This window comes from Nerophis ophidion, linkage group LG16, assembly GCF_033978795.1.
Source record: "Nerophis ophidion isolate RoL-2023_Sa linkage group LG16, RoL_Noph_v1.0, whole genome shotgun sequence".
NCBI lineage: Eukaryota > Metazoa > Chordata > Actinopteri > Syngnathiformes > Syngnathidae > Nerophis > Nerophis ophidion.
This window is the reverse complement of record NC_084626.1, coordinates 22412304-22427464: the sequence shown is the minus strand read 5'-3', so window position 1 is coordinate 22427464 and position 15161 is coordinate 22412304. Positions and strand designations below refer to the sequence as shown.

Here is a 15161-nt window from a genome sequence, read left to right as displayed (position 1 = left end):
GAAAGGTCGCGAGAGTTGGCAAGTACGATGCTAGGGCGGGAAAGCCATTCAAAGAAGGTGAATTCATTAAAAAGTGCATGTTGGAATTTTTTAAGAAATCTTTTCTTGCGACCCAGCCTCACCCAGTTTCTGCATCCAGTGGCCCCCAGGTACATTGAGTTTAACACCCCTGATCTACGCCAAAGAATAATTTAATTAAATATATTTGATTATTTTTACACATTATTTAAGGACGGTGTTTTATTTTACAAAGACAGTGTTACTGTTCAAACTGTGTAGTGTTACAGTGGCCAGTAATGTTAAACAGACTGTATTGTAATGTTGGTCATTACTTGGAGAGCCAAGTCTTTTCTCGGCTGGTTCTTGCTTGAAACCATTTGAGAACCACAGATCTACACCACAGGGAAGTCTTTTATATCTTCATTCAAATCATTTCCATTGCTAAAATGACGCCATATTTGCCAAATGTCAGAAATGAGCAGTGATGAGAATGTTTCCTCTGCTTTGTCAACTTACTTGTTTTCATTGGTGGCATCGTATCGGGGAAATGGGTCCGGGTCGTTGTCGTTGAAGTCGTAGCTGGCTGCTGGATCCTTTGGAAGAACAAATACAGGAAATAAAGTATGATGTCATTTACAAACACACACACACACACACACACACACACACATATATATATATATATATATATATATATATATATATACATACATACATACATAAATGTATTTATATATATATATATATGTATATATATACACATAAAAGTATGTATGTTTATATATCTGTATATATATATATATATATATAGATATATAAACATACATACTTTTATGTGTATATATATACATATATATATATATATATAAATACATTTATGTATGTATGTATGTATATATATGTATATATATATATATATACATACATACACATATACAAACCCCGTTTCCAAATGAGTTGGGAAATTGTGTTAGATGTAAATATAAACAGAATACAATGATTTGCAAATCCTTTTCAAGCCATATTCAGTTGAATATGCTACAAAGACAACATATTTGATGTTCAAACTCATAAACTTTTTGTTTTGTTTTGCAAATAATAATTAACTTAGAATTTCATGGCTGCAACACGTACCAAAGTAGTTGGGAAAGGGCATGTTCACCACTGTGTTACATCACCTTTTCTTTTAACAACACTCAATAAACGTTTGGGAACTGAGGAAACTAATTGTTGAAGCTTTGAAAGTGGAATTCTTTCCCATTCTTGTTTTATGTAGAGTTTCAGTCCTTCAACAGTCCGGGGTCTCTGCTGTCCTATTTTACGCTTCATAATGCGCCACACATTTTCCATGGGAGACAGGTCTGGACTGCAGGCGGGCCAGGAAAGTACCCGCACTCTTTTTTTACGAAGCCACGCTGTTGTAACATGTGCTGAATGTGGCTTGGCATTGTCTTGCTGAAATAAGCAGAGGCGTCCATGAAAAAGGCGCTTAGATGGCAGTATATGTTGTTCCAAAAGCTGTATGTACTTTTCAGCATTAATGGTGCCTTCACAGATGTGTAAGTTACCCATGTCTTGGGCACTAATACACCCCCATACCATCACACATGCTGGCTTTTTAACTTTGTGTCAATAACAGTCTGGATGGTTCGCTTCCCCTTTGGTCCGGATGACACCATGTCAAATATTTCCAAAAACAATTTGAAATGTGGACTGGTCAGACCACAGAACACTTTTCCACTTTGCATCAGTCCATCTTAGATGATCTCGGGCCCAGAGAAGCCGATGGCATTTCTGGATGTTGTTGATAAATGGCTTTCGCTTTGCATAATAGAGCTTTAACTTGCACTTACAGATGTAGCGACAAACTGTATTTAGTGACAGTGGATTTCTGAAGTGTTCCTGAGCCCATGTGGTGATATCCTTTAGAGATTGATGTCCGTTTTTGATACAGTGCCGTCTGAGGGATGGAAGGTCACGGTCATTCAATGTTGGTTAGCGGCCATGCCGCTTACGTGGAGTGATTTCTCCAGATTCTCTGAACCTTTTGATGATATTATGGAGCGTAGATGTTGAAATCCCTAAATTTCTTGCAATGTCACTTTGAGAAGTGTTGTTCTTAAACTGTTTGACTATTTGCTCACGCAGTTGTGGACAAAGGGGTGTACCTCGCCCCATCCTTTCTTGTGAAAGACTGAGCATTTTGTTTTTATTGCCAATCATGGCACCCACCTGTTCCCAATTAGCCTGCACACCTGTGGGATGTTCCAAATAAGTCTTTGATGAGCATTCCTCAACTTTATCAGTATTTATCGCCACCTTTCCCAACTTCTTTGTCACGTGTTGCTGGCATCAAATTCTAAAGTTAATGATTATTTGCAACGAAAAAAATGCCAATCAGTTTGAACATGAAATATGTTGTCTTTGTAGCATATTCAACTGAATATGGCTTGAAAAGGATTTGCAAATCATTGTATTCTGTTTATATTTACATCTAACACAATTTCCCAACTCATATGGAAAAGAGGTTTGTATAAAGAAGTGAGAAAAAAGGCGAAAGGCTGCCGTGTAAAACACTCCCGCTGACGACTTCGCCTCGCAAAGTGTCACCGTCAGTGTTGCCGTGGCAACAGCAGTCTGAGCCGTCTCCATGGAAACTGTCTCTTACGTAGTTGGAGTGGATGTCGGTGTGGTTCCACTCCAGTCCGTCATCCAGAACCGTGATGACCACTCCCCTGCCGGTGATGCCCTTCTGCCACACGGGGATGACGTGCAGGTCCAGTTTGGGCAGCGAGGACGACGTCCTGGTGTCTTGCTGCCCGGGACACAAAAGGACTTCTTCACAATACAACAGGCTCTTTAAACACTATCGTGTCTTTTGAAAGGTTAGACCATTAAGATTGTCTCAGACTCATCCACTGGGTGACCTTTCCCGGGAGCTCGTGGCGACTCGAGCCCACTCCTGCTAGCTTCTCTGCATCTTTCAGCCCTCAAGTGCCACACCTGCCCAGCAATGTGTGACCTTCACATACTTTCAAGTCTGCTTTTCTCGTCCCTAGTCATCTTTAAAGCAGCTCCTATTTTCCCATAGACTGTCTTCTCCTCACCTCCTTGCTTTTATCTTATGTCCGCAAGTAAACTCTTTGTTTTGTCTCTAAGGGCCCCCAGAGCTGTTTAGGCCAGTTCCTTATCTACTTTTTCTAATGTTCTTGTGATCAGAGCATATTTTCGGTATATTAGCTGGAATCTTTACCCAGAGAACATCAGAAAGAATGTAAAAAAGAGACCACTAGAAGGTTTACAAGAAGCCTCACACAAAAATCTTAAAATCCGCCATATCAGATCCTTGCAAAATAAATAACCACATGGTGGACCGGGACAACGGCAGAATCATCGGCACAGAAAGTGACAAATTCAAACGAAGGATTAAAGAGGCAACGGAACTAAGGAAGCGGCCCATCAACGGGGATGAGGGAGCATACCTGGGACTCCCTCCTCCATTAACCATCAAGTGGCGGGGGTGGGGGGCAACCAGGTAGACTTGACGGGTCTGCCTGGTTGGCCACGCCTATAAGAAGAGCTGATTTTTTAATTTTACTTTTATCTTCTATTCCCCCCCCCTTGTTTACCTGTATCTCATCTTTTTTTGTAAGGGGCGCTGGAAGCCGGCAGACCTGTCAGCGATCCTGTTCTGTCTCCCTGTAATGTTTGTCTGATCTTGAATGGGATTGTGCTGAAAATGTTAATTTTCCTGAAGGAACTCTCCTGACGGAAAAAATAAAGTACTATCTAATCTAATCTGATAGGCAAGACGTCACAGTGGTCAGGTGAAGACGGCAGATGACAGTCCAAACACGTCAGGTAATGATTACATCCAATATGCCCAAAATATGTTCTTATTATGAGAACATTTGAAAAAGTATATGAACAAGAAGACATAATGAACCTTTTTCAGCAGTTCCTTAAAGGGGAACATTATCACAATTTCAAAACGGTTAAAAACAATAAAAAACAGTTCTCAGTGGCTTGTTGTATTTTTTAATGTTTTTTTTGAAAATTTTACCGGTCTCGGAATATCCCTAAATAAAGCTTTAAAGTGCCTTATTTTCGGCTCTCTGCGAAGACACTGGCCATTTCCCTGTGACGTCACACAGTGCTGCCAATGTAAACAAACAATGGGAATACCACAGCAAGATATAGCGACATTAGCTCAGATTCAAACTCTGATTTCAGCGACTTAAGCGATTCAACAGATTACGCATGTATTGAAACAGATGGTTGGAGTATGAAAATATTGAAGAAAAAAACTGAAGCTATTGAGCGAATAGCTATTGACGCTATTCATAGCCATAGCATGGCCGAATAGCTGCGTTAGCATCACCGGTAAAATGTGCGGACCAAACAATCAGGACTTTCGCATCTTTTGACACTGGAGCAACTTAAATCATTCGATTGGTAAGTGTTTGTTTCGCATTAAATGTGGGTGGAAGGAAACGTAATATCGTTGCAAATGCATCTGCAGGTTATCCATACATCTCTGTGCCATGTCTGCTTTAGCACCGCCGGTAAATAGCATGTTAGCATCGATTAGCGTAGCATGTTAGCATCGATTAGCTAGCAGTCACGCCGCGACCAAATATATCTGATTAGCACATAAGTCAACATCAACAAAACACCTTTGTGATTTCATTGACTATCGTTGCAAATGCATTTGCAGGTTATCCATACATCTCTGTGCCATGTCTGTCTTAGCATCGCCGGTCAAATGTGGAGACACTCTGGTACATTCAATGGGGGTCTGGCGGCAGACACTTTGGCATCTTGGGGCCAGTGGTGCAACTTGAATCCCTCCCTGTTAGTGTTGTTACACCCTCCGACAACACACCATCGAGGCATGATGTCTCCAAGGTTCCAAAAAATAGTAAAAAAAACGGAAAATAACAGAGCTGAGACCTAATGTTTGCAATGTGTTGAAAATGAAAATGGTGGGTGTGTTACCTCAGCGACGTCACATTCTGACGTCATCGCTAAAAGACCCATAAACAGAAAGGCGTTTAATTTGCCAAAATTCACCCATTTAGAGTTCGGAAATCGGTTAAAAAAATAGATGGTGTTTTTTCTGCACCATCAAGGTATATATTGACGCTTACATAGGTCTGCTGATAATGTTCCCTTTAAGGCCCATGACAAAGGAGTAACAGACCAAAGATGGCTGCTGTGCCGCACTTTGGGCAACCCAGCTGTAGAAGCTGACTGTTAATGGCCGCTTTAGTCTTAGTAGTGTAGTGTATTAATTAGTTCATCCTATGCTCACATGGCTCGTCTTATGTCAGCACCAGAAGTGGTCAAGTCAGCTGTTCACCTTGCGAGTTTTTTAGCAGGGAAGTCTTTCTTTAGCTGCCGTCTTTCTTGATCATGTATTGCTGCCTTTGCACCTGTCAATCTTTACTTTTCCATGCACATTAAATCAACCAAATATCCTGACTTTGGAGCAATGTTCACAGACTCTAGTCTTTGGCTCTCTATTAGGTGCAATGTTATTGGGAGCAGGATTTATGTCATCACTTGTTCACACCTCATATGGAAGATACTTTTCCTTCTTAATGTCTCGAAATGGGTGGAAATACAAGAACACACACACACACACACAGACACACACACACACACACAGACACACACACACACACACACACAAACACACACACACACACACGCCATGCAGGCGATGAGTCACAGCCGTTATAATTTCCAGCCAGCCACTCATGTCGGGATAAAGCGTCATCCTGTTCAAGTCCACCATCACACAGCTAGCCCCTCCCCCTCCGAGATGAAAGCAAACATCCACCAACGTCATCGTGCTCACTTTCAGCCGCCGCCCCCCTCGTCCACGTCGCCACACGTCACAAACGAGGTAACAATTGGGCAAACATTTTCCATCCTTCAGTGGTGAGTCAGGGCGACGTGGTCGTTAACATCCTCGTTATCCTTTGTTGGAAGACATCATTGCTCCACCTGCTTGTCCCCATGACTCATGTGAGGTGACTGCAGGTGTCTGACACAGGTGGACTGGCCTTTCTTCAAAGTGGACTCCCATTCTTCACAAAAACACAACGCCGCTCAACAATAAATTCAGAAGCAAATCACCATTTTTATTTATTCCAATTCTGTTTTTGATTTCTTTGTTTGTCCTGTCCAGCCTCTCAGGCAAATCATGTTGTATAATCAGGGGTGTCCAAACTTTTTCCACTGAGGGCCACACACTGAAAAATCAAAGCAAGCGGGGGCCCTTTTGATATTTCTTATTTTAAAAACCAATACAATATATGTGTACAAATATACATTCAGGCCTCCACTCAGTTAGGATCCTGGGGACCCCAAAGGGTTTTGGTCCAAAAAAATATTAAAAATGTGTCATTATTCAGTATTATTATTTTCATTATTATTCAAGTTTTGAAAATGGAAAAAACACAAAATATCCAATATTTTCACCCAATAACTTTTTTAGGTGGAATATTTGAGATCATATAATAATTGGAGCCTTAATTTTAGTCGGCATATCTCGGTTGGTAGAGTGGCCGTGCCAGCAACTTGAGGGTTGCAGGTTCGATTCCCGCTTGTGCCATCCTAGTCACTGCCGTTGTGTCCTTGGGCAAGACACTTTACCCACCTGCTCCCAGTGCCACCCACACTGGTTTAAATGTAACTTAGATATTGGGTTTCACTATGTAAAGCGCTTTGAGTCACTTGAGAAAAGCACTATATAAATATAATTCACTTCACAATTCACATTTTGATTCATTATTATTTTTTGAGCAATGACACTTCAAAACAAATCACACTAAAATAATTGTGGATCCAAAAGTGTCCTACTCATTAAAGTGTTAAAAAATAAATTATACTTTTTTTTACCGTTTACTTTAAGCACAATAATCTGGAGATCAACTTCAGATCCATCCGTCAATTTTAAGTTTTATTGTTGTTTATGTTTTGTTTGTTTGTTTTAGGCCCTTCTTTAAAAAAACTGCAACATTTTCCCCCCAAAATATCTCAAAGTGGAATATTTAATGCGATGTAATTGAAGTCAATAATTCTATATGACATTGATTTTGATTCATTATTATTTTTTTAAAGAAAGAAACTTTGTGTTATTAAAGCATTGCAACATTTTCTTGTTAAATTTCACCTTTTTGCTCTTTTATATCACTTTTTATGTTTTTAATTTTTTTCAATTGATTTTTTAAAATGTACAGTAGGGCCGTTAAAAAATGACTGCGGGCCGCACTTTGGACACCCCTGATGTAGATGATCTATATCTGCTCTCCACATTGACTTTACACAAGAGAAGTGTGGGATACTTCTCATGTTGTCTTATTTGGATTGGACTTTATGAAATATATTTATATTATTATTTGGTGCAGCCGGGCCGGAGCAGGCGGGGATGAAAGAGACAAAAGAGGATGACAGAAATTGCAGGGACAAGATGGATCAATGCAAATACAAATAGAAATATCACTATTGATCATGAATGATGATAATAACAGCAATAATTACTTCTATTATCAACAATACAACTGTTTCAAATGCAACAATACATTTATGTAAAGATAAGTAGAGATACAAAAGAGAGATAAATGGAGGGGAACAAAGAGAAGCCAGCTATATTAACCTTGTAGATTGTTATAGTAACAATGGGTTAAGCTTTGTCAGTGTGCCATGTGTTAGCCAGTTTACCCTAGGGCAACAACATTAATATATGTTTGATGAAACCTGATTATGTGCATCAGTGTTTCTGTTTATTCTGAGTCTAAATCAATTAATCATTTTCGAGAATCTATTTTTTTGCAATTTATTTAATGAACACATTTTTGTATTAAAAATATTATTATTATTGATAATATTCTCATAATTGATACTGTTGCTTTTTTAAATGTTTGACTTTCCTTTTTTCAGTCTTGTATTCAATAAGTATGTCTACCTCACTCTTGTTGGGGTCGCTCTATTTTCTTTTATTAGATTAACATTCCAGGATTCTGTAACCTCTTTCAAAAAGGTTGTACTATAATTTCTATAGCAAATAATATATTATGAGGATTATGGTGAAGTCCAACCTCAGCAAGGATGTAAGGATTCAAGTTCCAATGATAAATGATTGGTTAGTTCTAATGCTACAAATCGGTATTATCGTAAGACCGTGATGGAAAACTCACTCATTTCCTGGAGTAGCAGATAGCACGCTAATCGCTAGCTAGCTTAAATGCTAATATATATATATATTTTTTCCAGGTGACCCTCCTGAAGAAAACTGCAGCTAAAGTAGAGATTGCATCTAATATACTGAAAATAGTGTCTGATTACAAGAAAATGTAAATAGGTTGCTAACGTAATGAAAACACCTTTCCTTTTAATCAACAACACCCGATTTGCCTGTAATAAAAAGAACCACTCAAAGACAAGTTACAACAGAAAAAAGATGAACATATTCAAATACTCCCAAAAATATGAGAACAATACTTAATGTTTTGGATTATGTGTGTTTTGCTTAATTATGGATTTATTTGGGATAAAACTTGTTTAAAGGAAGTCAGTGTGTGTAAAAGTCATTTTTGAGCACAATATCATGATGGGGCAGCATAGCTCGGTTGGTAGAGTGGCCGTGCCAGCAACTTGAGGGTTGCAGGTACGATTCCCGCTTCCGCCATCCTAGTCACTGCCGTTGTGTCCTTGGGCAAGACACTTGACCCACCTGCTCCCAGTGCCACCCACACTGCTTTAAATGGAACTTAGATATTGGGTTTCACTATGTAAAGCGCTTTGAGTCACTTGAGAAAAGCGCTATATAAATATAATTCACTTCATTTCATGACAATGATCGCCTTGAGGAGTTTGGTCACCAAACCTGACATTTTATAAACTTCAATCCCTAGCCAAAGTATGTCTTATTTTCCTCTTTTTAAAAAAATGTAATAAAAACGAGGTTAGAGAAATATTTAAAGAGGTGCTGTCAAATAAATATATTTTATCAGATGTTTTGGGGTTTGGTTAAATGAATTTAATAAAAGCCCCCAAATATATAACACAAATGCATTTTTATTTGCAGAATGTCATAAAATAATGTTATTTCAGTGTTTGTTTACTTCATTTATTTGTGTTTTCACTAAAGTCCCACCCGGCTGAATTTTCAAGTGAAATTTGCACAACAATTTCTCTCAGTGACGGAGCAGGAAGGGGCTAGGAATACGCCAGCGGGAACATTTCATGGGACTTGCACTGCCAGCCATTATTTGACATTTGACATGCTTGTGGAGGTGTTCTACACACTTCCACGCCTCCCTTTTCTGCACTTGTGGAGGTGTTTTACACACTTCCACGCCTCACTTTTCTGCACTTGTGGAGGTGTTTTACACACTTCCACGCCTCCCTTTTCTGCACTTGTGGAGGTGTTCTACACACTTATTTGACATTTGACATGCGTGTGGAGGTGTTTTACACACTTCCACGCCTCCCTTTTCTGCACTTGTGGAGGTGTTCTACACACTTATTTGACATTTGACATGCGTGTGGAGGTGTTTTACACACTTCCACGCCTCCCTTTTCTGCACTTGTGGAGGTGTTCTACACACTTATTTGACATTTGACATGCGTGTGGAGGTGTTTTACACACTTCCACGCCTCCCTTTTCTGCACTTGTGGAGGTGTTCTACACACTTATTTGACATTTGACATGCGTGTGGAGGTGTTTTACACACTTCCACGCCTCCCTTTTCTGCACTTGTGGAGGTGTTCTACACACTTATTTGACATTTGACATGCGTGTGGAGGTGTTTTACACACTTCCACGCCTCACTTTTCTGCACTTGTGGAGGTGTTCTACACACTTCCACGCCTCACTTTTCTGCACTTGTGGAGGTGTTTTACACACTTCCACGCCTCCCTTTTCTGCACTTGTGGAGGTGTTTTACACACTTCCACGCCTCACTTTTCTGCACTTGTGGAGGTGTTTTACACACTTCCACGCCTCCCTTTTCTGCACTTGTGGAGGTGTTTTACACACTTCCACGCCTCACTTCTCTGCACTTGTGGAGGTGTTCTACACACTTCCACGCCTCCCTTTACTGCACTTGTGGAGGTGTTCTACACACTTATTTGACATTTGACATGCGTGTGGAGGTGTTTTACACACTTCCACGCCTCACTTTTCTGCACTTGTGGAGGTGTTCTACACACTTCCACGCCTCACTTTTCTGCACTTGTGGAGGTGTTTTACACACTTCCACGCCTCACTTTTCTGCACTTGTGGAGGTGTTTTACACACTTCCACGCCTCACTTTTCTGCACTTGTGGAGGTGTTTTACACACTTCCACGCCTCCCTTTTCTGCACTTGTGGAGGTGTTTTACACACTTCCACGCCTCACTTCTCTGCACTTGTGGAGGTGTTCTACACACTTCCACGCCTCCCTTTACTGCACTTGTGGAGGTGTTTTACACACTTCCACGCCTCACTTCTCTGCACTTGTGGAGGTGTTCTACACACTTCCACGCCTCCCTTTACTGCACTTGTGGAGGTGTTTTACACACTTCCACGCCTCCCTTTTCTGCACTTGTGGAGGTGTTTTACACACTTCCACGCCTCACTTTTCTGCACTTGTGGAGGTGTTTTACACACTTCCACGCCTCACTTTTCTGCACTTGTGGAGGTGTTTTACACACTTCCACGCCTCACTTTTCTGCACTTGTGGAGGTGTTTTACACACTTCCACGCCTCCCTTTTCTGCACTTGTGGAGGTGTTTTACACACTTCCACGCCTCACTTTTCTGCACTTGTGGAGGTGTTTTACACACTTCCACGCCTCCCTTTTCTGCACTTGTGGAGTTTTTTTTACACACTTCCACGCCTCCCTTTTCTGCACTTGTGGAGGTGTTTTACACACTTCCACGCCTCCCTTTTCTGCATTTGTGGAGGTGTTTTACACACTTCCACGCCTCACTTCTCTGCACTTGTGGAGGTGTTCTACACACTTCCACGCCTCCCTTTACTGCACTTGTGGAGGTGTTTTACACACTTCCACGCCTCCCTTTTCTGCACTTGTGGAGGTGTTTTACACACTTCCACGCCTCACTTTTCTGCACTTGTGGAGGTGTTCTACACACTTCCACGCCTCCCTTTTCTGCACTTGTGGAGGTGTTTTACACACTTCCACGCCTCCCTTTTCTGCACTTGTGGAGGTGTTTTACACACTTCCACGCCTCCCTTTTCTGCACTTGTGGAGGTGTTTTACACACTTCCACGCCTCCCTTTTCTGCACTTGTGGAGGTGTTTTACACACTTCCACGCCTCCCTTTTCTGCACTTGTGGAGGTGTTTTACACACTTCCACGCCTCCCTTTTCTGCACTTGTGGAGGTGTTTTACACACTTCCACGCCTCACTTTTCTGCACTTGTGGAGGTGTTTTACACACTTCCACGCCTCCCTTTTCTGCACTTGTGGAGGTGTTTTACACACTTCCACGCCTCCCTTTTCTGCACTTGTGGAGGTGTTTTACACACTTCCACGCCTCACTTTTCTGCACTTGTGGAGGTGTTTTACACACTTCCACGCCTCCCTTTTCTGCACTTGTGGAGGTGTTCTACACACTTATTTGACATTTGACATGCGTGTGGAGGTGTTTTACACACTTCCACGCCTCCCTTTTCTGCACTTGTGGAGGTGTTCTACACACTTATTTGACATTTGACATGCGTGTGGAGGTGTTTTACACACTTCCACGCCTCCCTTTTCTGCACTTGTGGAGGTGTTCTACACACTTATTTGACATTTGACATGCGTGTGGAGGTGTTTTACACACTTCCACGCCTCACTTTTCTGCACTTGTGGAGGTGTTCTACACACTTCCACGCCTCACTTTTCTGCACTTGTGGAGGTGTTTTACACACTTCCACGCCTCCCTTTACTGCACTTGTGGAGGTGTTTTACACACTTCCACGCCTCCCTTTTCTGCACTTGTGGAGGTGTTTTACACACTTCCACGCCTCACTTTTCTGCACTTGTGGAGGTGTTTTACACACTTCCACGCCTCCCTTTTCTGCACTTGTGGAGGTGTTTTACACACTTCCACGCCTCACTTCTCTGCACTTGTGGAGGTGTTTTACACACTTCCACGCCTCACTTTACTGCACTTGTGGAGGTGTTCTACACACTTATTTGACATTTGACATGCGTGTGGAGGTGTTTTACACACTTCCACGCCTCACTTTTCTGCACTTGTGGAGGTGTTCTACACACTTCCACGCCTCACTTTTCTGCACTTGTGGAGGTGTTTTACACACTTCCACGCCTCCCTTTTCTGCACTTGTGGAGGTGTTTTACACACTTCCACGCCTCACTTTTCTGCACTTGTGGAGGTGTTTTACACACTTCCACGCCTCCCTTTTCTGCACTTGTGGAGGTGTTTTACACACTTCCACGCCTCACTTCTCTGCACTTGTGGAGGTGTTCTACACACTTCCACGCCTCCCTTTACTGCACTTGTGGAGGTGTTTTACACACTTCCACGCCTCACTTCTCTGCACTTGTGGAGGTGTTCTACACACTTCCACGCCTCCCTTTACTGCACTTGTGGAGGTGTTTTACACACTTCCACGCCTCCCTTTTCTGCACTTGTGGAGGTGTTTTACACACTTCCACGCCTCACTTTTCTGCACTTGTGGAGGTGTTTTACACACTTCCACGCCTCACTTTTCTGCACTTGTGGAGGTGTTTTACACACTTCCACGCCTCACTTTTCTGCACTTGTGGAGGTGTTTTACACACTTCCACGCCTCCCTTTTCTGCACTTGTGGAGGTGTTTTACACACTTCCACGCCTCACTTTTCTGCACTTGTGGAGGTGTTTTACACACTTCCACGCCTCCCTTTTCTGCACTTGTGGAGTTTTTTTTACACACTTCCACGCCTCCCTTTTCTGCACTTGTGGAGGTGTTTTACACACTTCCACGCCTCCCTTTTCTGCATTTGTGGAGGTGTTTTACACACTTCCACGCCTCACTTCTCTGCACTTGTGGAGGTGTTCTACACACTTCCACGCCTCCCTTTACTGCACTTGTGGAGGTGTTTTACACACTTCCACGCCTCCCTTTTCTGCACTTGTGAGGTGTTTTACACACTTCCACGCCTCACTTTTCTGCACTTGTGGAGGTGTTCTACACACTTCCACGCCTCCCTTTTCTGCACTTGTGGAGGTGTTTTACACACTTCCACGCCTCCCTTTTCTGCACTTGTGGAGGTGTTTTACACACTTCCACGCCTCCCTTTTCTGCACTTGTGGAGGTGTTTTACACACTTCCACGCCTCCCTTTTCTGCACTTGTGGAGGTGTTTTACACACTTCCACGCCTCCCTTTTCTGCACTTGTGGAGGTGTTTTACACACTTCCACGCCTCCCTTTTCTGCACTTGTGGAGGTGTTTTACACACTTCCACGCCTCACTTTTCTGCACTTGTGGAGGTGTTTTACACACTTCCACGCCTCCCTTTTCTGCACTTGTGGAGGTGTTTTACACACTTCCACGCCTCACTTTTCTGCACTTGTGGAGGTGTTTTACACACTTCCACGCCTCCCTTTTCTGCACTTGTGGAGGTGTTTTACACACTTCCACGCCTCCCTTTACTGCACTTGTGGAGGTGTTTTACACACTTCCACGCCTCCCTTTTCTGCACTTGTGGAGGTGTTTTACACACTTCCACGCCTCACTTTTCTGCACTTGTGGAGGTGTTTTACACACTTCCACGCCTCACTTTTCTGCACTTGTGGAGGTGTTTTACACACTTCCACGCCTCACTTTTCTGCACTTGTGGAGGTGTTTTACACACTTCCACGCCTCCCTTTTCTGCACTTGTGGAGGTGTTTTACACACTTCCACGCCTCACTTTTCTGCACTTGTGGAGGTGTTTTACACACTTCCACGCCTCCCTTTTCTGCACTTGTGGAGTTTTTTTTACACACTTCCACGCCTCCCTTTTCTGCACTTGTGGAGGTGTTTTACACACTTCCACGCCTCCCTTTTCTGCACTTGTGGAGGTGTTCTACACACTTCCACGCCTCACTTTTCTGCACTTGTGGAGGTGTTTTACACACTTCCACGCCTCCCTTTTCTGCACTTGTGGAGTTTTTTTTACACACTTCCACGCCTCCCTTTTCTGCACTTGTGGAGGTGTTTTACACACTTCCACGCCTCACTTTTCTGCACTTGTGGAGGTGTTTTACACACTTCCACGCCTCCCTTTTCTGCACTTGTGGAGTTTTTTTTACACACTTCCACGCCTCCCTTTTCTGCACTTGTGGAGGTGTTTTACACACTTCCACGCCTCCCTTTTCTGCACTTGTGGAGGTGTTTTACACACTTCCACGCCTCCCTTTTCTGCACTTGTGGAGGTGTTTTACACACTTCCACGCCTCACTTTTCTGCACTTGTGGAGTTTTTTTTACACACTTCCACGCCTCCCTTTTCTGCACTTGTGGAGTTTTTTTTACACACTTCCACGCCTCCCTTCTCTGCACTTGTGGAGGTGGCCTGCATGTCTGCATCTCTCCTCTCGCAGCAAAAACCTCATCTTTTGTGAGTGCTTGCATTTGCTCAGCGAGTAACGCACGGAACACTTCCCGTCTTTCACTTTTTACTGGAAGTTTCCAGCCAAGTTGCCATGCATTGGCAGTAAAAAGGGAGTGAAGTGGACTAAAAAAAACAATCCTGTTGTGGATGAATTGGGATTGAATGCATTGTGTTCCGTCCTGTTGGATTATCTCATCCAACACTGCCTGCCTCAACAATTAAGCAAATGGCTTCACTCTTCTATTATTGTTTTGCGGGTGACACGTTAGCACGCTGAGAAGACAAGTGGGTTCAAACTTGGAGCAGCTGAGCTCATGCGGAGGAAGCAGCAAGACGAGAAGTGCAATGTGTGACACATCACAAATATTCAACTCTCAACGCAGCAAAATGACAACAGCTGTGAGTTAAGATTGTTTTACTCGGAGTTGCCTACTTTTCTAAACACCTGTCATGGCACAGCCCCTCCCCTGTAATACACTTTTATGCCACTTGTGGCAGTAGTGTCCCTCTAAGTTTGGAGTCATGGAGAAGTTTCTCAAGTGCCAAAATTATGACT

At 42.6% G+C, this 15161-nt stretch overlaps 1 protein-coding gene and 1 long non-coding RNA gene across 3 annotated transcripts in view; one reads left to right on the top strand and one right to left on the bottom strand.

Annotated features, from left to right (window-relative positions):
* LOC133535158 (uncharacterized) overlaps positions 1-15161 on the top strand; it is a 122713-nt gene that overhangs the window by 99241 nt on the left and 8311 nt on the right. The window lies entirely within an intron of this gene.
* The window catches only part of pcsk1 (proprotein convertase subtilisin/kexin type 1), a 44285-nt gene that overhangs the window by 22278 nt on the left and 6846 nt on the right, over positions 1-15161 (bottom strand). Inside the window, exons 4-5 of the mRNA XM_061874701.1 lie at positions 2669-2815; positions 517-593 (exon numbers count right to left, since the gene is read on the bottom strand). Coding sequence (XP_061730685.1) covers positions 517-593; positions 2669-2815 — 224 coding nt within the window. The remainder of the gene's footprint in view (positions 1-516; positions 594-2668; positions 2816-15161) is intronic.